The sequence below is a fragment of the Pleurodeles waltl genome, chromosome 4_2 (assembly GCF_031143425.1).
Source record: "Pleurodeles waltl isolate 20211129_DDA chromosome 4_2, aPleWal1.hap1.20221129, whole genome shotgun sequence".
NCBI classification, from domain to species: Eukaryota; Metazoa; Chordata; class Amphibia; order Caudata; family Salamandridae; genus Pleurodeles; species Pleurodeles waltl.
Genome location: NC_090443.1, coordinates 283,209,907 through 283,236,147, shown reverse-complemented (window position 1 = coordinate 283,236,147; position 26,241 = coordinate 283,209,907). Strand labels below are relative to the sequence as shown.

Sequence of the window (26,241 nt, the reverse complement as noted above, 5' to 3'; positions counted from 1 at the left end):
GCACGACTACATGGCAACTTTAGACCTCAAGGATGCTTATTTCCATATACCAATTCACCCATCGCACAGGAAATACCTAAGGTTTGTATTCAAAGGAATACATTACCAATTCAAGGTACTGCCTTTCGGATTAACAACCGCACCAAGAGTCTTTACCAAATGTCTAGCGGTAGTCGCTGCACACATCAGAAGGCAGCAAATACATGTGTTCCCATATCTAGACGACTGGCTAATCAAGGCCCATTCGTTAATAGAGTGCTCAAATCACACAAATCATATCATACAAACCCTCTTCAAACTAGGGTTCACCGTCAATTTCACAAAATCCAAAATTCGGCCACGCAAGGTACAACAATACCTGGGAGCCATAATAGACACATCAAAAGGAGTAGCCACTCCAAGTCCACAAAGAATTCAAAATTTCAACACCATCATACAACGCATGTATCCAACACAAAAGATACAAGCAAAGATGGTATTACAACTCCTAGGCATGATGTCATCATGCATAGCCATTGTCCCAAACGCAAGACTGCACATGAGGCCCTTACAACAATGCCTAGCATCACAGTGGTCTCAAGCACAGGGTCACCTTCTAGATCTGGTGTTAATAGACCGCCAAACTTACCTCTCGCTTCTGTGGTGGAACAACATAAATTTAAACAAGGGGCGGCCTTTCCAAGACCCAGTGCCACAATACGTAATAACAACAGATGCTTCCATGACAGGGTGGGGAGCACACCTCGATCAACACAGCATACAAGGACAATGGAACGTACATCAAACAAAACTGCATATCAATCACCTAGAACTTCTTGCAGTTTTTCAAGCACTAAAAGCTTTCCAACCAATAATAGTTCACAAATACATTCTCGTCAAAACAGACAACATGACAACAATGTATTATCTAAACAAGCAGGGAGGGACGCACTCCACGCAGTTAAGCATGTTAGCACAAAAAATTTGGCATTGGGCAATTCACAACCAAATTCGCCTAATTGCACAGTTTATACCAGGGATACAAAATCAACTCGCAGACAATCTCTCTCGAGATCACCAACAGGTCCACGAATGGGAAATTCACCCCCAAATACTGAACACTTATTTCAAACTCTGGGGAACACCTCAGATAGACTTGTTTGCGACAAGGGAGAACGCAAAATGCCAAAACTTCGCATCCAGATACCCACACAAACAATCCCAAGGCAATGCCCTATGGATGAACTGGTCAGGGATATTTGCTTACGCTTTTCCTCCTCTCCCTCTCCTTCCTTACCTGGTAAACAAACTCACTCAAAGCAAACTCAAACTCATATTGATAGCACCAACTTGGGCAAGGCAACCCTGGTACACAACGCTGCTAGACCTATCAGTGGTACCCTGCATCAAATTGCCCAACAGGCCAGATCTGTTGACACAGCACAACCAAAGGATCAGACACCCAGATCCAGCATCGCTGAATCTAGCAATCTGGCTCCTGAAATCCTAGAATTCGGGCACTTACAACTTACCCAAGAATGTATGGAAGTCATAAAACAAGCAAGAAGGCCATCCACCAGGCACTGCTATGCAAGTAAATGGAAGAGGTTTGTTTGCTACTGCCATATTAATCAAATACAACCATTACACACAACTCCAGAACATGTAGTGGGTTACTTGCTTCACTTACAAAAATCTAACCTGCCTTTCTCTTCCATTAAAATACACCTTGCAGCAATATCTGCATACCTGCAGACTACCTATTCAACTTCCCTATATAAGATACCAGTCATTAAAGCATTCATGGAGGGCCTTAGGAGAATTATACCACCAAGAACACCACCTGTTCCTTCATGGAACCTAAATGTTGTCCTAACTAGACTTATGGGTCCACCTTTTGAACCCATGCACTCCTGCAAAATACAGTTCCTAACCTGGAAGGTGGCATTTCTCATCGCCATTACTTCCCTAAGAAGAGTAAGCGAGATTCAGGCGTTTACAATACAGGAACCTTTTATACAACTACACAAGAATAAGGTCGTCCTAAGGACCAATCCAAAATTTTTGCCAAAGGTTATTTCACCGTTCCATCTAAATCAAACAGTGGAACTTCCAGTGTTCTTTCCACAGCCAGATACCGTAGCTGAAAGGGCACTACATACATTAGATGTCAAAAGAGCATTAATGTATTACATTGACAGAACAAAGAACATCAGAAAGACTAAACAACTATTTATTGCATTTCAAAAACCTCATGCAGGAAACCCAATATCAAAACAAGGTATAGCCAGATGGATAGTTAAATGCATCCAAATCTGCTACCTTAAAGCTAAACGACAGCTGCCCATTACACCAAGGGCACACTCAACCAGAAAGAAAGGTGCTACCATGGCCTTTCTAGGAAACATCCCAATGCAAGAAATATGTAAGGCAGCCACATGGTCTACGCCTCACACATTCACCAAGCACTACTGTGTAGACGTGTTATCCGCACAACAAGCCACAGTAGGTCAAGCTGTATTAAGGACATTATTTCAGACTACTTCCACTCCTACAGGCTGATCCACCGCTTTTGGGGAAATAACTGCTTACTAGTCTATTGCAGAACATGCGTATCTACAGCGACAGATGCCATCGAACTGAAAATGTCACTTACCCAGTGTACATCTGTTCGTGGCATCAGTCGCAGTAGATTCGCATGTGCCCACCCGCCTCCCCGGGAGCCTGTAGCAGTTTGGAAGTTACCTTCAATTATTTATATATGTATCATCTCAACCTTAAATAAGTGCATACTTAGTCACTCCATTGCATGGGCACTATTACTACAATTCAACTCCTACCTCACCCTCTGCGGGGAAAAACAATCGAGGATGGAGTCGACGCCCATGCGCAATGGAGACAAAAGGAGGAGTCACTCGGTCCCGTGACTCGAAAGACTTCTTCGAAGAAAAACAACTTGTAACACTCCGGCCCAACACCAGATGGCGAGCTATTGCAGAACATGCGAATCTACTGCGACTGATGCCACGAACAGATGTACACTGGGTAAGTGACATTTTCATTATTGCATTTCAAAAACCTCATGCAGGAAACCCAATATCAAAACAAGGTATAGCCAGATGGATAGTTAAATGCATCCAAATCTGCTACCTTAAAGCTAAACGACAGCTGCCCATTACACCAAGGGCACACTCAACCAGAAAGAAAGGTGCTACCATGGCCTTTCTAGGAAACATCCCAATGCAAGAAATATGTAAGGCAGCCACATGGTCTACGCCTCACACATTCACCAAGCACTAATGTGTAGACGTGTTATCCGCACAACAAGCCACAGTAGGTCAAGCCGTATTAAGAACATTATTTCAGACTACTTCCACTCCTACAGGCTGATCCACCGCTTTTGGGGAGATAACTGCTTACTAGTCTATGCAAAACATGCGTATCTACAGCGACAGATGCCATCGAACTGAAAATGTCACTTACCCAGTGTACATCTGTTCGTGGCATCAGTCGCAGTAGATTCGCATGTGCCCACCCGCCTCCCCGGGAGCCTGTAGCAGTTTGGAAGTTACCTTCAACTATTTGTATATGTATCATCTCAACCTTAAATAGGTACATACTTAGTCACTCCATTGCATGGGCACTATTACTACAATTCAACTCCTACCTCACCCTCTGCGGGGAAAAACAATCGAAGATGGAGTCGACGCCCATGCGCAATGGAGACAAAAGGAGGAGTCACTCGGTCCCGTGACTCGAAAGACTTCTTCGAAGAAAAACAACTTGTAACACTCCGGCCCAACACCAGATGGCGAGCTATTGCAAAACATGCGAATCTACTGCGACTGATGCCACGAACAGATGTACACTGGGTAAGTGACATTTTCATTTTCTATGCAAAAACCTATTGGCCTGGAATTGTCTGAGTGTGTGTTCCTCATTTATTGCCTGTGTGTGTACAACAAATGCTTAACACTACTCCTTGGATAAGCCTACTGCTCGACCACACTACCACAAAATAGAGCATTAGTATTATCTCTTTTTGCCACTAACTTACCTCTAAGGGGAACCCTTGGACTCTGTGCATACTATTCCTTACTTTGAAATAGTGCATACAGAGCCAACTTCCTACATTGGTGGATCAGCGGTGGGGTACAAGACTTTGCATTTGCTGGACTACTCAGCCAATACCTGATCACACGACAAATTCCAAAAATTGTCATTAGAAACTGATTTTTTGACTTTTGAGCTATTTTTTCTAAATTTTTAAAAGTTCTGCTAGGGCCTTGTGTTAGTCCCTTTTAGCATTTCTTTTAGAGTTTAAAAGTTTTGTGAAAGTTTGAATTAGGTTCTAGAAATAGTTTTAGATTCTTAAAAAGTATTCCAACTTTTAGAAACATAATGTCTGGTGCAGAAGAGAATGTGAGGGAACTCGACCTCACACCTTACCTCCATCTTAAGATGAGGGAGCGAAGGTCTCTCTGCAAAATAAAGAAAATCCCAGTTGGCTTAAGACCCTCCAAACAACAGCTCCAGGAGCTGCTGGCAGAGTTTGAAATAGCCAACCCCTCTGAGGATGACCTCACAGAGGGGGAAGATAGTGACTTGGAGGAGAATTCCCCCCTTCCAGTCCTAATTAGGGAGATCAGGGACCCTCAATCCCTGACTCCAACCATAATAGTCAGATATGCTGCTTCCCTCACAGGAGGGCACAGCACCTCTGTTATCACTGAGGAGAGCCTCAGTGAAGATGACCTCCTGTTAGCCAGGATGGCCAAAAGATTGGCTTTGGAGAGACCGCTCCTAGCCATAGAAAGGGAAAGACAAGAGATGTGTTTTGGTCCCATCCATGGTGGCAGCAACATAAATAGGGTCAGAGATTCTCCTGACATGTTGAAAATCCCAAAAGGGATTGTAACTAAATATGAAGATGGTGATGACATCACCAAATGGTTCACAGCTTTTGAGAGGGCTTTTGCAACCAGAAAAGTAAACATATCTCACTGGGGTGCTCTCCTTTGGGAAATGTTCACTGAAAAGTGTAGGGATAGACTCCTCCCACTCTCTGGAAAAGATGCAGAATCTTATGACCTCATGAAGGGAACCCTGATTGAGGGCTTTGGATTCTCCACTGAGGAGTATAGAATTAGATTCAGGGGGGGCTCAAAAATCCTCGAGCCAGACCTGGGTTGATTTTGTGGACTACTCAGTGAAAACACTAGATGGTTGGATTCAAGGCAGTGGTGTAAATTATTATGATGGGCTGTACAATTTATTTGTGACAGAACACCTGTTAAGTAATTGTTCAAATGATAAACTGCATCAGCATCTGGTAGACCTAGGACCAATTTCTCCCCAAGAATTGGGAAAGAAGGCGGACCATTGGGTCAAGACTAGGGTGACCAAGGCTTCCACAGGGGGTGACCAAAAGAAAGGGGTCACAAAGCCTCCCCAGGGGAAGAGTGTTGAGACATCCAAAAACAAAAATAGTAAAGAGTCTTCTACAGGCCCCCAAAAACCTGCACAGGAGGGTGGGCCCAGAGCCTCTTCACAAAACAATTTTGGGTACAAGGGTAAAAACTTTGATCCCAAAAAGGCCTGGTGTCGTAGCTGTAATCAGCCTGGACACCAAACTGGAGACCAGGCCTGTCCCAAGAAAAGTACCACTTCTAACTCCACTCCAGCCAACACTGGAATGGTCAGTCTCCAGGTGGGATCAACAGTGTGCCCAGAGCAAATCCGGTGTCACACTGAAGCTACATTAGTCTCTGGGGGTAGGGTGGATTTAGCCACACTGGCTGCCTGGCCTCCTAACATGCAAAAATACAGGCAGCCGCTCTTAATTAATGGGACAAGTGTAGGGGGCCTGAGGGATACTGGTGCCAGTGTCACCATGGTGACAGAGAAACTGGTTTCCCCTGGTCAATACCTGGCTGGACAAACTTATCCAGTCACCAACGCTGACAATCAGACTAAAGTACAACCCATGGCTATGGTAACTTTAGAGTGGGGAGGGGTCAATGGCCTGAAACAGGTGGTGGTCTCCTCAAATATCCCTGTAGACTGTTTGCTTGGAAATGACCTGGAGTCCTCAGCATGGGCTGAGGTAGAACTGAAAACCCATGCAGCCATGCTGGGTATCCCTGAACTGGTGTGTGTCAAGACAAGGGCACAGTGCAAGGCTCAGGGTGAACAAGTAGAGTTGGAGCCTGGAAAAAGGGCCCAGCCCTGTCAGGAAAGACAGCTGGGAAACCAGCTGCAACACAACAAAAAGAGAACCTCTCTTCTCAGGAAGAAGTTCTGCCCTCTGAGGGAACTGGGCCTCTAGAGTTAGAACCTTATCAGGTTGAGCTCTTAGGCCCAGGGGGACCCTCAAGGGAGCAGTTGTGTAAGGGGCAAGAAACCTGTCCCTCTCTTGAAGGCCTTAGGCAGCAAGCTGCTGAAGAGTCCAATGGCAAGAAAACTGGAACACATAGGGTCTATTGGGAAGATGGACTCCTCTACACTGAGGCAAGAGATCCCAAACCTGGTGCCACTAGGAGAGTGGTAGTGCCTCAGGAGTTTAGAGAGTTCATACTGACCTTAGCCCATGATATTCCTCTTGCTATGCATTTGGGACAAACCAAGACGTGGGAGAGACTAGTCAACCACTTCTACTGGCCCAACATGTCCCAGAAAGTTAAGGAGTTTTGTGTCTCCTGTACCACCTGTCAAGCCAGTGGTAAGACAGGTGGACACCCAAAGGCCCCCCTCATTCCACTTCCAGTGGTGGGGGTCCCCTTTGAAAGAGTGGGTGTGGACATAGTGGGTCCACTTGAACCTCCCACAGCCTCAGGGAATATGTACATACTAGTAGTAGTGGATCATGCTACTAGATACCCTGAAGCTATTCCCCTTAGGTCGACAACTGCCCCTAAAGTAGCCAAGGCCCTCATTGGTATTTTTACCAGAGTGGGTTTTCCTAAGAAGGTGGTGTCTGACAGAGGTACCAACTTCATGTCAGCATACCTGAAACACATGTGGAATGTGTGGAGTGACTTATAAATTCACTACACCCTACCATCCACAAACTAATGGCCTTGTTGAGAGATTCAACAAGACATTAAAAGGCATGATCATGGGGCTCCCTGAAAAACTCAAAAGGAGATGGGATGTCCTCTTGCCATGTCTGCTTTTCGCTTACAGAGAGGTGCCTCAGAAGGGAGTAGGGTTCTCACCCTTTGAACTTCTGTTTGGCCACCCTGTAAGGGGACCACCAGCTCTTGTGAAAGAAGGTTGGGAGAGACCTCTTCATGAGCCTAAACAAGACATAGTGGACTATGTACCTGGCCTACGTTCAAGGATGGCAGAGTACATGGAAAAGGCAAGTAAAAACCTTGAGGCCAGCCAACAGCTCCAGAAGTTTTGGTATGACCAAAAGGCTGCAATGGTTGAGGTTCAGCCAGGGCAGAAAGTCTGGGTTCTGGAGGCTGTGGCTCCCAGGGCACTTCAGGACAAATGGAGTGGCCCTTACCCAGTGCTAGAGAAGAAGAGTCAGGTCACCTACCTGGTGGACCTAGGCACTAGCAGGAGCCCCAAGAGGGTGATCCATGTGAACCGCCTTAAGCTCTTCCATGACAGGGCTGATGTGAATCTGTTGATGGTAACAGATGAGGACCAGGAAGCTGAGAGTGAACCTCCCCCTGATCTCCTCTCATCAAACCCTAAAGATGGTTCAGTAGATGGAGTGATCTATTCAGACACCCTCTCTGGCCAACAGCAATCTGACTGCAGGAAGGTCCTGCAACAGTTTGCTGAGCTCTTTACCCTAACCCCTGGTCAGACACACCTGTGTACCCATGATGTGGACACAGGAGACAGCATGCCTGTCAAAAACAAAATATTCAGACAGTCTGACCAAGTTAAGGAAAGCATCAAGGTGGAAGTCCACAAGATGCTGGAATTGGGAGTAATTGAGCATTCTGACAGCCCCTGGGCTAGCCCAGTGGTCTTAGTCCCCAAACCTCACACCAAAGATGGAAAGAGAGAGATGAGGTTTTGTGTGGACTACAGAGGACTTAATTCTGTCACCAAGACAGATGCCCATCCCATTCCAAGGGCTGATGAACTGATTGATAAATTAGGTGCTGCCAAATTCTTAAGTACCTTTGACTTAACAGCAGGGTACTGGCAAATCAAAATGGCACCAGGAGCAAAAGAAAAGACAGCATTCTCCACACCTGATGGGCATTATCAGTTTACTGTTATGCCCTTTGGTTTAAAGAATACCCCTGACACCTTCCAAAGGTTGGTGAATCAAGTCCTTGCTGGTTTGGAGTCCTTTAGTGCAGCTTATCTTGACGATATTGCTGTCTTTAGCTCCAGCTGGCAGGATCACCTGGTCCACCTGAAGAAGGTTTTGAAGGCTCTGCAATCAGCAGGCCTCTCTATCAAGGCATCCAAATGCCAGATAGGGCAGGGAACTGTGGTTTTCTTGGGACACCTTGTAGGTGGAGGCCAAGTTCAGCCACTCCAGCCTAAGATCCAGACTATTCTGGACTGGGCAGCTCCAAAAACCCAGACTCAAGTCAGGGCATTCCTTGGCTTGACTGGGTATTACAGGAGGTTTGTGAAGGGATATGGATCCATAGTGACAGCACCTGGGCAAGGGAGAGGGCCTCCTGGGGGTCACCCCCTGACTTTTTGCCTTTGCTGATGCCAAGTTTTGATTTGAAAGTGTACTGAGGCCTGTTAACCAGGCCCCAGCACCAGTGTTATTTCCCTAACATGTACTTTTGTTTTCACAATTGGCACACCCTGGCATCCAGGTAAGTCCCTTGTAACTGGTACCCCTGGTACCAAGCGCCCTGATGCCAGGGAAGGTCTCTAAGGGCTGCAGCATGTCTTATGCCACCCTAGGGACCCCTCACTCAGCACAGACACACTGCTTGCCAGCTTGTGTGTGCTGGTGAGGACAAAACGAGTAAGTCGACATGGCACTCCTCTCAGGGTGCCATGCCAGCCTCACACTGCCTATGCAGTATAGATAAGTCACCCCTCTAGCAGGCCTTACAGCCCTAAGGCAGGGTGCACTATACCATAGGTGTGGGCACAAGTGCATGAGCACTGTGCCTCTACAGTGTCTAAGCAAAACCTTAGACATTGTAAGTGCAGGGTAGCCATAAGAGTATATGGTCTGGGAGTCTGTCAAACACGAACTCCACAGCACCATAATGGCTACACTGAAAACTGGGAAGTTTAGTATCAAACTTCTCAGCACAATAAATGCACACTGATTCCAGTGTACATTTTATTGTAACATACACCCCAGAGGGCACCTTAGAGGTGCCCCCTGAAACCTTAACCAACTACCCGTGTAGGCTGACTGGTTTTAGCAGCCTGCCACACTCGAGACATGTTGCTGGCCACATGGGGAGAGTGCCTTTGTCACTCTGTGGCTAGTAACAAAGCCTGTACTGGGTGGAGGTGCTTCACACCTCCCCCTGCAGGAACTGTAACACCTGCTGGTGAGCCTCAAAGGCTCACCCCCTTTGTTACAGCACCACAGGGCACTCCAGGTAGTTGAGTTGCCCGCCCCCTCCGGCCACTGCCCCACTTTTGGCGGCAAGACTGGAGGAGATAATGAGAATAACAAGGAGGAGTCACTGGCCAGTCAGGACAGCCCCTAAGGTGTCCTGAGGTGACTCTAACTTTTAGAAATCCTCCATCTTGCAGATGGAGGATTCCCCCAATAGGGATAGGAATGTGACCCCCTCCCCTTGGGAGGAGGCACAAAGAGGGTGTACCCACCCTCAGGGCTAGTAGCCATTGACTACTAACCCCCCAGACCTAAACACGCCCTTAAATTTAGTATTTAAGGGCTCCCCAGAACCTAGGAACTCTGATTCCTGCAACCTAAGAAGAAGAGGACTGCCAAGCTGAAAAACCCTGCAGAAGAAGACGGAGACACCAACTGCTTTGGCCCCAGCTCTACCGGCCTGTCTCCCCCCCTTCTAAAGACACTGCTCCAGCGACGCTTTCCCCAGGACCAGCGACCTCTGAATCCTCAGAGGACTGTCCTGCTCTAGAAGGACCAAGAAACTCCAGAGGACAGCGGCCCTGTTCACCGAAGACTGCAACTTTGTTTCCAAAGGAGCAACTTTAAAACAACTACATCTCCCGCCGGAAGCGTGAGACTTGCTACACTGCACCCGACGCCCCCGGCTCGACTTGTGGAGAAACAACACTTCAGGGAGGACTCCACGGCGACTACGAGACCGTGAGTAGCCAGAGTTGCCCCCCCTGAGCCCCCACAGCGACGCCTGCAGAGGGAATCCCGAGGCTCCCCCTGACCGCGACTGCCTGACTCCCAGATCCCGACGCCTGGTAAGGACTCTGCACCCGCAGCCCCCAGGACCTGAAAGATCGGAACTCCAGTGCAGGAGTGACCCCCAGGAGGCCCTCTCCCTTGCCCAGGTGGTGGCTACCCCGAGGAGCCCCCTCGTTGCCTGCCTGCATCGCTGAAGAGACCCCTTGGTCTCCCACTGATTTACATTGGAAACCCGACGTGTGTTTGCACACTGCACCCGGCTGCCCCAGTGCTGCTGTGGGTGTACTTTCTGTGATAACTTTTGTCCCCCCCGGTGCCCTACAAAACCCCCCTGGTCTGCCCTCCGAAGACGCGGGTACTTACCTGCTGGCAGACTGGAACCGGGGCACCCCCTTCTCCATCGAAGCCTATGCGTTTTGGGCACCACTTTGAACTCTGCACCTGACCGGCCCTGAGCTGCTGGTGTGGTAACTTTGGGGTTGCTCTGAACCCCCAACGGTGGGCTACCTTGGACCCAAACTTGAACCCCGTAGGTGGTTTACTTACCTGCAAAAAACTAACAAACGCTTACCTCCCCCAGGAACTGTTGAAAATTGCACTGTCTAGTTTTAAAATAGCTATATGTGATTTATGTGAAAACTGTATATGCTATTTTGCTAATTCAAAGTTCCTAAAGTACCTACCTGCAATACCTTTCATTTGAAGTATTACATGTAAAATTTGAACCTGTGGTTCTTAAAATAAACTAAGAAAATATATTTTTCTATACAAAAACCTATTGGCCTGGAATTGTCTGAGTGTGTGTTCCTCATTTATTGCTTGTGTGTGTACAACAAATGCTTAACACTACTCCTTTGATAAGCCTACTGCTCGACCACACTACCACAAAATAGAGCATTAGTATTATCTATTTTTGCCACTATCTTACCTCTAAGGGGAACCCTTGGACTCTGTGCATACTATTCCTTACTTTGAAATAGTGCATACAGAGCCAACTTCCTACACATGTGGATTGAAAAAAATTTGAACAATGATATCAGCTGTACTTTCAGTAGGACTTGATCAGTGCTTCCTGCATGTAATGTCAGTTTGTTTACAGCTGCTTTGAGTGGTCTTCCTCTTTAATGCCAGTGTGATCATCGTCTCCTTAAGCTGGTTGTGTCTGACCTAGGGGGGTCTAGAATGTTTATTTACCTCTAGCAACTTCCTGCCATTATGTCGCTCTTCTTTCCTTTCTGTCAGTGTACCTATGCAATTTGAAGTTTCATACTTGTATTTCTTTTCACAGGCACAAATGTCTAACCAGTCCCATCCAGCTCATTCGCCCATCATGTCTTCTGGGCCACCTGGGAATCAGATTCACTGCCCATCTCAGCCTTCCATGCACCGCAACTCTCCTTCTCCGGCTCCCAGCCGTACACCTACTCCTCACCATACTCCTCCAGGTATAGGGTCTCAGCCATCCCAGCCGCAGGGTGCCCCTAGTGTTGCACCACCACCACAGGCCATGCCTCAGGGGCATCCCATGCAGTCCCGCCAAACGCCCACTCCACCTCATGGTCCAGTCACGCCATCATCTGAGCCGTTGCTATCAATGCAGCAACCTCCTCACCACCAGTCACAGGCCCATCAAGCACCACTGCAGCTCCAACACCAGCCACTGCTGCAGCAAATGCAGCAGCTGCAGCAACAGCATCAGCCTCCGCCACAACAACACCAATCTCCAATGCAGCAGCATCACCAACCTTCGTCACAGCAACTGCAGCAACACCAGCCTACGTCACAGCAGCTTCCACACCACCAGCCACCATTACAGCAGCATCAGTCACCATCGCAGCTTCAGCAGCATCAACCAACTCATCAGCTGCAACAGCATCAGGTGCCATTACAACAGCTGCAGCATCAGTCCCCTTCACAGCAGTTGCAGCAGCAACCACCCACACAGCAATTGCAACAGCATCGTCCACCCTCGCAGCAGCCCCATTCGCATCATTCACCATTACAACCCCCGCATCAACCCCCTTCCCAGCTTCAGCAGCCGCAACAATCGCCACTACCGCAGCCACTGAAATCGCCAGTGCAGCAGCAACCACATCAATCACCAACTCAGCAACAGCCCCATCAGTCCCCAATGCAACAGCAACTGCATCAACAAGCAGGGCAGCAACAACCACATCATTCACCACTGCAGCAACACCAGCTACCACCACAGCAGCAGACGAGGCCTCCATCCCTGCCACGACCTACATCTCCGCTACGGCCTCCATCTCAGCCTAGCACGATGAGTACATCCGTGCCTTCTCCACCAGCGGCGTTGCATCACCCCAGCACTCCTGTAAGTATGTGCCTGCAACTGCAAAATGACTTGTTTGTGTTAAACTAACTTTGAATTTGTTTATTTTGAATGCATATGTTGCAAACAAAACACTGTTTAGTGACTTGAAATTGATATTCTCTTTATTGCTACATATGGGTGGTAGAAGTTTACAAAGATCTGTGTTTTGGGCTTGTCTGACATGACATTGATAATGTGAAGAACTCAGTGTCACTCCGAGAATCTCCTGAAACATTGTGCCTTTATTGATAAGTCTCATTTCAGCAAATCGTTTTTAACATTTTATTTAGAGAATGGTCTCTGCTGCCGAGATCCATTCGCAAGCTGCAGTGTACTTCACTTTCCTCTTAAGGATGCACGTTAAGAGACCACAAGGCCAGGACTCTGTTCTCAGTAGATCTTTGGTAGTCTAATTACAAAACACGTGAAACTAGACCACAGACAACCCAGTAGAACAAATATGGGCTCTCTGATGTATTTATGGTCCAGAGTTGATCCCCAAGAGGAAGTTCAGAGCAAAGCTGATTAAGCTTTAATATTAAGCAAGAGTTTAATTAAATGGGTGGGGTGAATGATTTGTTTAATCATTCTTGCCAGAGCAGATATTAGTTCTTGCCTCATCCTTAAGTGTTCCTCCTAAGCAGGAATGTCACTGGCAGGACAAACAGAAGTGAGGATTAATTCTTGAAATGACTTTCTGCTAGCTTTCCCAGGCAACAGCAAACCTGGATGGACCAGTGTCCAACCCACCCTCCACCAGCAGCACAGAGGTGAACTCTCAGCAGACACTACCCGAGCAGGAGATGAAGCCAGAGATTAAACAGGAAGAGGAGGAGCCAGAGGTGGATCATTCTGAGGCGGAGGTGGAGGAGAAACCAGAGGTGATTTATAGCATGATGGGTGAAAGGAGCCTCTTGTGTTGCTGTGGGGGCAACAGTTGGTTGTCTGCGTATGACTTCTAATAAAGGGGCATCATTTCCTGTGGACAAAGATGCTAGAATTAACATTTTTCTTTGGTGGCAGTGTCTAGCCTGTTCTGTTAAAGAGGTGAGCCTCTGCTGTCTCTGCAGTACTAACAGTTAGCTCTCTTGGGCTATCATTTCCTCAGGTAGGTGAGAAGAGCCCTACTTGATCGTACTTAGTTATGTTAGATTAGAATGGCAGTTTTTTTTGTTTTGTGTGAATACTTCTTTTTGTAGTAGGTCCGGTACAAGTCCTACTAAATGAAAGAAATTTGCATCTGTTTGAGTGGGTAGTGTGAGCCTAGGTTTTCCTACTCAATAAGAATTTTGCAGCTCTGTCTTTGGTGACTGGGAGGAATCATACTGGCCCTGTTGGATAGGAGAACCTCACCTTTCTGAGGTATGTGAGGGAATACCCTAGCCTGTCTTTTTAGATGAGAAGTGACAGTGTTGTCCCAGGAATACTGAATGGTAAACTTTGTATTCTCCTTGCCAGGTTAAGAGTGAGCCCATAAAGGAGGAGTGTAAGTCTGAGCCCATGGAGATGGATGACAAGAAACCCGAAGTCAAAGCTGAAGTCAAGGAGGAGGAGGGAGATGATCCAAGCACTCCTGCCACCCAGTCTTCACCTGCCCCTTCTGGACAGTCGAAGCGGAAAAGTAAGACTCCCTTTTAGTTTTGACACTTTTCCTGGCCAGAATCTTGTGCTCTCTAGCCAACCTTAGGACTCTTTTGGGGCAGATTGAGAAACGTTTTTCTGGCCCAGAACTAACTGGGGGCTGAGTTGTGTGCTTACAGCCCTGCACAAGCTGTACTGTGGGCAGATTTAGGAGTCTGCTTAAACTTGCCTGAGCACTACTGTGGCAAAATCCAGGGTGTTATAGCCCCATCCTTTTCAGTAACAACACATTCTTTAGACAAGATGCATCGTTCTGCCTCTTCTCAGCTTGTCCATTTGCATGACAAGATGTTTGTGCTACTTTCCATCTGGGCAAAACGTTAGAGGGCGTATGACAAGGATGTGTACATCCCATGTTCCCTAGCCTCAGTTCTTCTGTAGACATACATCTTTTCGCCAGAGCAAAGTAGTTAATTCTGTTAGTAATTATTCAGGCTCTCAAATGCCACATTTAGTCAGTTGATAGACTTGAGTCAAGCCATCTCAGGCTGTTGTAATACTCAGAAATGTTTGAGCTGGTAGGCAAGCAACCGAATCTTGAGAGCTAGTTCTCATGTTAAATGGCTTGGACGTCTGTTTTGTTGTCCACCAAAATGTGCCTATCGATTTCCACCACCAAACGATTAGGACAAGTGTTATAATGTGTGCCGTTGTGGCAAGAGTACATAAGTATTGCTCTTGCCACGCAGATGGATCTCACACCTTAGGATTGCCACAGTGGAATAGTATTTCTGCACCGTACAACCCTCTGACTTCAATGCTTTCTGCTGGGGCTTTGAAAGCACCCCTCGCCTCCACCTTTCCCCACCCCAGGTCCTTTTGACCCTTGTCTTCAGTGCCTTTTTCATAGAATGCCAAGTCAGTGATGGAAAAGAACACCCTACCAGTAGTGTCATTCCAATTTCCCTGGGACTGACTACCAAGTCTGCAATCTATACCTCCCCTAAGCGCAGTGAGCGCATGTGCCAGGCCTGCCTAACCTGCTGGATAAAGAAGAATCTTCAATACTGATGCAAGCAGAGGTGGGCCCATTAGAGAATGCAAAGGAGCAATGGAGACAGCACTCAGATATCTTGGTGGATCGTGACGTCAAGTTTGAGAAAGAAGCTGGCCCTTCTGAGGCCCAGGAGCTGCAGTCCAGTTCGGAAGTACACCTGCCTATCAAATCTGAGGGGGGCAGCATCAAGATTCCGAGGTTCGACAAGCCCCTATGATTTCTACTGTGAGTATGGTCAGTACCCAATCACAAACCATTGCTGCACAACAACCTCATGGACAGGCAGAGCAGTGTCCCAGGGAGGGAGGGGGGGGGGGTCAGACGTTGAGTCCGTTAAATCAACAGTCTGCTGGTCCACGACTAGTTTCTGCCCATACTCGGCACCAACAGAAACCCTTGCAGCGACACTGCTCCCTTTTCCAGACACAAAGGCCTGACTAAGCTGAGTGGCTTGTTGACCTTGGCATCAAAGGTGATACTGACACTGGCATCGAAATCCACGTTGGCTTTGAAGCCACCCTCTGCACCGAACACCTCAACGTCGTAAACAACATAGAAGCTGAAAGCCCACTTGGCACCATGTCTCCAGCACTTGCAGGAGGAATTAAATGCTCACCAAAAGCACCTCTTCATCCACTTACAGTTTAGGAAAATCTCCACTACACAGCCACTGAAGACTCTGCCAAGGAAGAGTAAGTCGTCCTTTGAGGACCATATTGCCTTGGAATGCACACCTTTCATACGCAATCTCCTTTTTCTCCTCCCTCGCAGCCATCCCCATACTCATTACCTCCTAAAGTTTCACTGAAGACTAGATTCGTACTATGGCGAGGGCAGCCCATTGTATCCAGTGAACCCATTCTCCCTATGATACTGAGCCCAGGGACTACCCATAGTATGACTATGATGTAAATCTCCCAGGTGATACAGATAAACCAGGAAACACGGAGCAGGGGTAGGTGTTCCGGATAGCTATGTTCACGCTAGAAATTAGTAGACTTTTTTGATCTATAAGCGCCCGATGCTATCCCTATGGGGCCCATTCTTCTGACTCTAGGAGGGTTCTTGCTTAGGTTGCCAAAACTACAATAAGGTTTATGGTATGTGTCAATTTGACAGTGAGGATTAGGATTTTTTGTAAGCCCTGACGAATCAACAGCATATTTTTAGACTACCAAGTAAGAAACATGTTGGCCAGACTTTTGGGATAGGTAGTGTTGAAAATACCCACACACGACCTTGCTTTATGTTAGTACAAAGAATAGTGGTACAGGACATAAAGCAGACCAACGTGGAGGGGGACTGGGTCATTATATCCAACTTTACCAACCCTCTTATGTTTTTAATCTTGACAAGGGCTCCATTTTGTAATAAAGGTTTGTCCTTTTGATTTCCCCAGTCAATTTTAACATCCTTTTTGACTCCAATCCCACACTCTTGCATACATCTCCGGCAAATATTTCAATAAGATCTTTGGCAAAGAGCTCCCTTGAGGGGTCCATCAGGCATTGCAGTGCCAGCCTAACAAGGAGCATGGCCCAATGATGAAGCATGTCACCAGATGGTGAGGAGGGCTGTTGTTTCAGGTACAAATTGCTTGCAGGTACCGGGTGACCCCTCCCCAAATTGGTAGTGATGATCTGCTTTTCCTTTGGAACTGTGCAGTCTTTTGTTTTTTTGCACGATTGGGGAGAATCATGCATAGGACCATATAAATCTCCCAGATATTTGCCACCCTTTGTCATTTTCTTTGTTGGATACAGATAAACCTTCATCACCTGATGACACTTCCCTGTAGCACGAAGTTATACCAAGCGTGGCTACTTTTCATAAAATGTATATGCATGTTGTAGGGAGCTGGGTTCTGGTTGCAGTACAGCTCTAAGGCAGGGTGCATTATATTACACATGAGGGCGCATATGTATGGGCAAATATGCCCCCCTGCTATGTCTTTGTTGATTCTGAGACATAGTAAGTGCACAGGAAAGCCATTTTAAAAAAATGCATGTACTGGACACTGGTCAGTACGAGTTCCCTAGCTATGCTGGTTTCTCTGACTCTTGGGATGTTTGGTATCAAACATCTCAGAATAATAAACCCTCACTGAACCCCAGTGATGGATTTATTTTAAAAAAACACACACGCGCAAAGGGCACCTTAGAGGTGCCATTGCAGGCTGCGTGTCTTGGTGCAGACAAAAGTGAAAACATGACATGGCCCACAGCCTGTCTGCTGTGTCTCTTAACACTGCATGCAATATATTTAAGTCACCCCTCTTGCAGGCCTTACAGCCGTAAAGCAGGGTGCATTATATTACATGAGAGGGCATATCTGCACAAGCAGATAAGCCCTTGCTAGGTCCCCATCGATTCTCAGACACAGTAAGTGACCAGGGAAGCTATTTTAAATGCATGTGCTGGACACTGGTCAATACAAGTGTAGGAAAATAGCATCTTTCTGACGTAGTTATCCCCACTTTTTGCCTGGTGTCAGTGTGCCAATCAGGAGCCCATCGTCTGTGCGCTCTCCTCTAAATTTGCTTGCTAGTAAACTTTTACACCCCACAATTGGCATGCTGCTGCACCCATGTAAGTCCCTAGTATATACTTAGGTACACAGGGCATTGGCACACCAGGGGTTTCTGATGGACTGCATCATGTATTAAGCCACCTATGAGAGCCCTTGCAAACTGTCTGCAGGCCTCATTGCAGCCTGTGCGAAATAGAAATAAAATAAAGAATACTTTATCTTTGTAGCACTTGGTGTGGTTCTTTCTTGTGTGACATTCACAGACAAACTACTGTACTATTGTAAGTGCTTTACACTCCTCCTTGATAAGCCTGAGCTGCTGCTCCACAGCTACCCCTAGAGAGCTTTGGTTAACTAGGCAGCAAAACTCTATCACTAAGGGTTGCGGAACTCCGTATAGAGTGCCACACCATAGGTGTACGCCATAACCTGAGCCCCAGCCTCCATTAGGTACCAGAGGTACCACTTACTATGGCTTCCAGAAGGTGCTAAATGTTTTGCCAATTGAGGAAACAAATGTGCAGCTTTGGGAAAGAGATCTGGCACCAGGGACCTGGTTAACAGGAAACCAGTGCACTTTCAGTCGAAATCACATCAGATACCAGGCAAAAATTGGGAGGTAACCATGTCAAAAAGAGGCACTTTCCTCCTGGGATGTTCCACCTCCTGACAAGGAGAGATTTATGCATTGGGAATGAAGGTGGCAGTACAATCAGCCACACACTGGTGAATAACTAACTCTGTTGAAGCGTTCTCCTGATATAACAGGATGAATATGTATGAGATGGAAGAACTCCTCCAACAACTCCCTGAACCATACAGGCAGCTTGGACACGCGGTGATTACGGATGGCAAGATCATCTCAAACACCATAATCCGCTGTACTCTAGGTGCATCTGGCACTGTGGCCAGTGGAGTTAATACCGGCATTGTGGTTATTGTAGGAAAGTGCCCCTTTCGGCATTGTGTCCAGAGCTGAGGTGAACCCCTCCTGACAAAATCCTCCATCTTGGTCTGGAGGATGTTGGCCAATAGGGTTAGGAATGTTTCCCCCCTCCACAAAGGGAGGGGGGCACAGGAAGGGTATAGCCACCCTCTGGGTCAGTAGCCATTGGCTAGTGCCCTCTGACCCCTGTAACGCCCCCTAAATCTAGTATTTAGGGGCACCCATGAACCTTGTCCTTCAGATTCATGGCGACCTGAAAAGGAGGACTGAAGAGCCTCACCAGCAGAGAAGACTCGAGATGACAACTGACTTGGCCCCATCCCTACTGGCCTGTCTTCAGCTTCAAGACTCCTGTTACAAGAAGACGACGACTTGTCCTGCAGGACCAGTGACTTCTACAAACCCACAGAGGACTGCCTGTCTGCCTTAAGGACCAAGAACTCCTGAGGACACTGGCCCAGTCTACCAAGAAACCTCCAACCAGGACTCCAGAGCCCTCCTGATCTGCAAATTCCTACCCACTCTACAGCCGACGCCCAAGGCCCAAATTCTGGTGGCCCACAAGTCCAGAGAAGGTCCCCAGGTGATTACGACCTTGAGTCCACCCTGAGTTGACCCCTCCTGGCCAACACGATGCCAGCATCCTAAATCCAGAGTCTGTGACTGGCTCTGGTGAAGATTCCTATGCCTAAAAGTACCCCTGCACCCGCAGCCCCCTGGCCTCGGGGAACCCAACCGATGGTCCACCGATGTCCAGTGGAATCTCTACTTACCTGTCCAGGTGTTAAAAACACCCCACCCCACTCCCAGATTCAGTTTTGTCATCATGCACCCGGCCACCCCTGCTCTCCTGAGGGTGTATGTTTGGTACTGACCTGTGGCCTTATTTTAAACCCCCCACCCCCCAGGTCTGTGCCCTGAAGTTGTGAGTGCTTACCTGTCTCTTCTATGTGCCCCAGTCTCCATTGGTTTCCATACAACACCTTTGACCTCAGCACCTGGCCTGCCCTGTGTTGCTGGTGGTGTACCCTTGATGTCTTCTTGAACCTTGCGCTGTGGACACCCTAACCTCCAGAGACTGGGACTGTAATCCAAGTACTCGCCTGTAAACTGTTGGGACTTATCCTCCCCTAGGACTGCATTGCCTTCAATGATTTCTGCACTATCCACTTTTGTTATTGAAAAGTATTGCTTATCTGCAAAGTGCATTTGTTACTTAAATGTTATACATTCTTAAAACTGTACTTACCTGCAACAAAGATCCTTTTCGTTCTAGAAATAAAGTAACAAAGTATATTGTTTGATGCATAAACACAAAAGATAGCATTAGTATTTTCTACTTTGGCCTCTGTAAAGCCTCTGGGGATCCGGTGGACTCTGTACACACTATACCCTACTTGGGTATTGTGTATACGAGCCAGCTTCCTACACCATTATAAGTATTTTGCTCACTACATTTCGCTTACCCTGCTCATTAAAGGAGTACCGATTTCTTGTTTTCCTCTTTGTGGAACAGTGACCAATTGAGCTCTTTGCAAAGTTCCCCAGTTTCTAGTATTTGGTTAAAATACCTTTTACTTGAGTAACAGCATTTGTTTTACGGCAGAAGAACATTTTGCTAACGGCTATTTTTGCTCTCAAGAGGTTCATTAGTTTCTGCCTTATTCAGTCGCATTAGTGATTGTTATTGTAGTTTATTGAAATCCTGTGTGATAAGTTAAAATCATTAAATGTGAAAATATAAAACCAACAATTTTAAACATTGTTTTTCCTCTTGTGAAAATGCAGAATGAAAGTCTGAGCCCTAGAGGTACGGGTGGGGAAAGTGAAATTTACAGGCAGTGCAAAGAAGCCTCCCTGAGCGATCTGTTTTTTTCTCACCAATATTGAAATTAATTTGACAAACTTTATGTTCATTGTGTAAATTGGATTTAAAGCTTTTGCAACAGCCTATCTGCATGTCCGGACCTTTAGGTCAATGAATAGTGTAAGCAGTAAATCTCTGTGGGCATTAAGAAGTTTTGGGCATAAACAGGTAATATGCATAATTGGTTTGGGTTCTCTTCTGCAAAGCCTGCACATGTTGTCTGCATCGTGTCTTTACTGTGTGGGAAAATAGTCCAGTGTGCCTTAACAATGCCAGTTAATAGTCCAGTGTTTTCACTTGCATTAGTGCAACAGCCCTATTTGTAGACAGTTGAAACAGTGCAAAAGGAGCCGGCGTTCCCAAAGTAGATGCAGAAAATATCTCTAGTCATTCCTCTGAACTGTAAAGGAAGACAAAAACAGCTCTTTTGTGACAGAATCCGATTTGAAAGTTAGACCAAACTTTCCTCTTTATCTGTTTAGTTTGCTATTGGTTCTTCATTAATAAGATGTCAAGCTTTCTAGTTGTTATAAAGGCAAATTCAAGGACTTCTACTTCAAAGGAAGCTGTGCCAGTGAATCTGCAAAAGGCCCTCTTTCAGTTTCTTGAGCTGAAATCTACCTGATTCTGTATAGACAGAAGTAGGAGGCTGTCATGAGCTCAGGTGGCCAAGGATGAGTTTTCACAGTGAATGGATTACAAAAATCTGTCAGAGCCGCTTTACTGTGGCCCCAGGATGTTTGAGTTTCATATTGTTTTGTTGCAAAAATTAATGACCATCTCCATCTAAGATTTTAGGTACACCTTACTTAAGATGAGTGGAACTTTAACACTGTTTTTGCCTTGGAATTATTTTCTTATTTCTAATAGTATTCAAGCCTGAGGAGCTGCGTCAGGCCCTAATGCCCACTCTAGAGGCTCTTTACCGCCAGGATCCTGAATCTCTCCCTTTTCGTCAGCCTGTAGATCCCCAGGTCTTGGGAATCCCGGTAAGTGTTCCCATCTTGTGGAATTATCTTTTGGGGTGGGTGGACAACATGAGGTGAGAAGTGGCTTTTCTTGCTTTCTGTTGGGTCTTTAGAGGGGCCGTACCTGCTGTTCTGTATGCCCTTCACACTGACCACTATTGGAAGGTTTGGGAGTGCTGCTGCAGTCAGACAGCCCCCTTGGAGGGATGAAGCTCAAAGTTCTGCTCTTACAGCGACATCTACTGATCATTACTGGGCAGTGCTGATGCAATAATAGTCCCTGGGAGGGATAGCCAAGTGCTGTTACAGTGACACCTGATAGCGGTGCTGGAGAAGTAACCACTTTTGGGAAGGGTGAGATATGTTTTGCTCTTATAGTGACACCTGTTTAACGGAGTTGGAAATTCTGGTAACACAAGTCGGTCCTTGGCTGGGAGACTCCAGTACTACTCTTGACAGTGGCACTTGATGCTCAGGACCATCATTGAAGCTGAAGCAGTCTGAGCCTTGCTTGTGATATTTAGTTGTGGACTAGCCACAATTTTATTTGTGTGTTTTGGGTGGGGGTTTGGGTGTGAATCTGATTTTTGGGGTGGGTGCAGAGGGAGTGGAGTGGGAGATTGGGGATGGGGGGGGGGGGGGGGGGGCAGGGTTATCTGGAAGCTGCCAATGATGCCTCCTGCTCTGGACCCTGCTGCCCTGCATACAATCCCTCAGCTTGGCTTCTTGTCCGTGGTGTTGGGGCTTTCTGTGGCAGGTTGCTGAGTGGGCCGGACGGAGGGGAGGTACCTGGGAGGGCTGCTTGTGTTCTCTGTATTGTGTGTTGGGCTGCTACTCCTGTTGTGTGACGTCTGCTGCCTTCCACTCATTGCCTTGTGTCTAACTTGGACTCGCGCGTCCTGGGTACCCTTGCCTTGCACCTTTCACTACTCTGACATTAGAGACCTGCTCCTGAGTTGGGCATTCATTGCTTCTGTGCTACTTGGAGGCCACAGTGCATACCTTGAATTTTCTGTCCTATTCCAAGCATTTTGTCCAGTAATCTTCAAAGCTGAGCGTTCTGGAAGAAGCCTCTGTCTACTTGTACAGTGCCCTGTCTGTCTCCTTCCCTATGGAACCCTAACAGTTATGCCCTAGATACAAACACAATACAGGAATGGTAACCAGGTATTTGTACCATTGTGGAGACGGTGCCAGCCAATGTATGACAGACATCAAGCAAAACCAGTAACCAGAACGTTGTTCAACTGTTTATTCAATACATCCCTGACCATGAGGCATGCCAAAACAATATCCTTTGATTTCATGACGGGATGAGGCTTGGAAAGTAAACACACGCATGGTAAAGGACAATACCACCCACACACACACACACACACACACACACACACACACACACACACACATGAAAGAGCAGTGCCAACCACACAGGAAAGGACTGTACCACCCATACGTACACTGGAAAGGACAGTGCAGTGTACTCAACAAGCAGGATGAGTGCCCCATGCAAGGTACAGAAAACACCAGATAAGTTATCAGGATAGTATATGGCATGTGAAATCAGATGCCATGGTCAGAACTTGTGATTGAGCAGGGTACAATATGTACTGCAAGAACTAGACTGGTTCAGGGTCTCAGACACATGCAGGGCAGAATAATGTGGAAGGGTACCACAAGCGCTGACAGGCTTGCAGGACAGGTGACTGGACAGCATACAACGTCCAGCTGTGGTAGGACTGGTGACTGGGACACTCACACAAACAGGCTTATATGACAGGTGATCGAGTCTCCATACCACACACTGGCAGGAAGGTGACCAGACAGCGAATGACACTCATTGGCAGGAATGGTGGCTGGGACAGCGTACGGCACACACAGATGGCACAAACTGTCAAATCTGAAGTTTTTTTTTTTCGATCTATATATTTTATTTATATCAACATCTCCGCTGAGACAGATTCAGTAATTCCTTAACCTCTTATGATTCAGAAAAATGCCTCTGTCCTGCAGGATTACTTCGATATAGTGAAGAATCCCATGGACCTTTCCACCATCAAGCGCAAGCTCGACACGGGCCAGTACCAGGAGCCCTGGCAGTACGTCGATGACATCTGGCTTATGTTCAACAACGCTTGGCTATACAATCGAAAGACGTCTCGTGTCTACAAGTACTGTTCCAAGCTGGCTGAAGTGTTTGAGCAGGAAATCGACCCCGTCATGCAGAGTCTAGGGTACTGCTGTGGGAGAAAGGTGCGTATATGGAACAACCTGGTGGTGGAAGGAAGTATGTGCTAGAGTCTACCATTTGATGTGGCAGTGAGTTTTTACTGTATGATAAATGGGCATACATGGCGACGTTTGTATGTGGGACAACCTTTATTTCTGTTAAAGAAAATAAATACTAGATTTGGCTGCATGCATGGGCAAAGAGATGTTCTGATACTGTGTATATCAGGGGAATGGAACTTTTGAAAGAAAGGTTCGTACTGGTGGAAATCTTGCGGGGTTGGAGGGCAGAGACATTGTAAGGGGAGAATTGTACATTCCAGGGATAGTTGTGCATGCGGAAAGAGCTTTGCTCTTACAGTAGGAAGATACTGATAGAGATGCTTATGAGTGAGGCATTTGTGTGCAAAAAAATAGTATTTTTACAGGATTACAGTCAGTTCCAGAGTCTGATGCATTTTTGGGCAAAGAGCTGTAGTGCTGCAGGGGCAAAGGCCATTCCAGAGAGTGTACCTTTGGAGATAAAGCTGCACTTCCAAGGGATAAGGTGATCAGGAGTAGGATGAATGTGGTAATCCTCTCACTGATATGAGAAGGTGTAGAACAGGATGGATTATGTGGAGGTTAAGCTGAACTGGCCAAACAGGCTCACATGTGTCATTTTCTCCGTCATGGCACTTTCACTGATACTTATCAACATTGAACATATATTTGCCGCAGTGAACCTGCTCTTGGCTGAAAGATTCATTATGTTCGATGGCATCCGTCGCTGTAGATACGCATGTTTTGCATAGCTCGCCATCTGGTGTTGGGCCGGAGTGTTACAAGTTGTTTTTCTTCGAAGAAGTCTTTCGAGTCACGGGACCGAGTGACTCCTCCTTTTGTCTCCATTGCGCATGGGCGTTGACTCCATCTTCGATTGTTTTTTTTCCGCCATCGGGTTCGGACGTGTTCCTGTCGCTCCGAGTTTCGGAACGGAAAGATAGTTACTTTCGGAAGATTTTCGTCGGTATTGTTGCGTTCGGGATCGGCGTAGTTAGATTCAACACCGCGTCGAAAGATCGAAGAGCTCCGGTGCCCTTCGGGGTAGTTTTTTTGATCCCCCGTCTGGTCCTGGTCGGCCCGACCGCGTGCAGAAGAACGCCGATGGAACGGACCCCGTTCCGCTTCTGTCCCAAATGCCACAATAAATACCCCTATACAGACCAACACTTGGTCTGTAACCTGTGCCTGTCACCTGAGCACAGTGAAGACACCTGCGAGGCCTGTCGTGCGTTCCGGTCCCGAAAAACACTCCGAGACCGTCGAGCCAGAAGACTTCAGATGGCGTCCGCGCCGACAGCCCACCGAGAGTTCGAGGAACAAGAAGAGGAAGGAACCTTTTCGATCCACGAATCGGACTCCGAAGGATTCGACGATACACAAACCGTGAGTAAGACGTCAAAAACCACTCAGAAGAAGATTTACAAGGCCCAGGGGACGCCACTGCCACCAGGCCATGGCTCGACCCATAAATTTGGTGACCGACCGTCGGCACCGAAAAAGGCCCAAACAGTGCCGAGATCGTCCGACTCCGGTCGAGACACCGGCACACAGCCTTCTCGGGACTGAGAAAGTGCTGGAGACAAGCATCGACACCGAGATACCGGTGTAAACACGGCTCGACGCCGAGACAGCGGCACCGACGAAGATCAACGCCGAGAGGTTTCGGCCCCGAAAAAGAAAAAAGTCACCTCAGAGCCGAAAAAAGATGCAGACAGGGTTTCGGTGCCAAAACAAACTGCAACCGACCCAGTTTCAGGCTCTTATACAGAAGAGCAATCGCTAACCTCCCAAATGCGAAAGCATAGGTTTGAGGAAGAGCTACAATCAACTGATGTAGACCATACGCAAAAGCGTATTTTCATACAGGAGGGGACAGGAAAAATAAGCACCCTTCCCCCTATTTGAAGAAAGAGAAGATTGGAGTTCCAAACTGAACAAACACCACAAACAAAGGTGGTGAAAAAGGTTACTCCACCACCCTCTCCTCCACCTGTAATTAACGTCTCACCAGCACAAACTCCATCACATTCCCCAGCTCACACCACCTTGAGCCAGGGTGACCAAGATCAGGACGCATGGGACTTATACGACGCCCCAGTGTCAGATAACAGCCCGGAGGCATACCCTACGAAGCCATCTCCACCAGAGGACAGCACTGCGTATTCTCAAGTGGTGGCTAGAGCAGCACAATTTCACAATGTAAGCCTCCACTCAGAACAGGTCGAGGATGACTTTTTATTCAACACCCTCTCCTCCACCCACAGCTCCTACCAAAGCCTGCCTATGCTCCCTGGTATGCTCCGGCACGCAAAAGAAATCTTTAAGGAGCCGGTCAAAAGTAGGGCAATCACACCAAGAGTGGAAAAAAAGTATAAGGCGCCTCCTACAGACCCGGTTTT

At 47.2% G+C, this 26,241-nt stretch overlaps 1 protein-coding gene across 7 annotated transcripts in view; it reads left to right on the top strand.

Annotated features, from left to right (window-relative positions):
• The window catches only part of EP300 (E1A binding protein p300), a 498,766-nt gene that overhangs the window by 302,782 nt on the left and 169,743 nt on the right, over nucleotides 1-26,241 (top strand). For 4 of the 7 annotated variants that reach the window (XM_069231138.1, XM_069231135.1, XM_069231133.1 and 1 more), the window contains 5 exons: nucleotides 11,577-12,623; nucleotides 13,328-13,504; nucleotides 14,082-14,244; nucleotides 21,474-21,592; nucleotides 23,561-23,821. In XM_069231138.1, the coding sequence (XP_069087239.1) occupies nucleotides 11,577-12,623; nucleotides 13,328-13,504; nucleotides 14,082-14,244; nucleotides 21,474-21,592; nucleotides 23,561-23,821 (1,767 nt within the window). The remainder of the gene's footprint in view (nucleotides 1-11,576; nucleotides 12,624-13,327; nucleotides 13,505-14,081; nucleotides 14,245-21,473; nucleotides 21,593-23,560; nucleotides 23,822-26,241) is intronic. The other 3 variants (XM_069231137.1, XM_069231136.1, XM_069231134.1) reach the window with 1 other exon arrangement.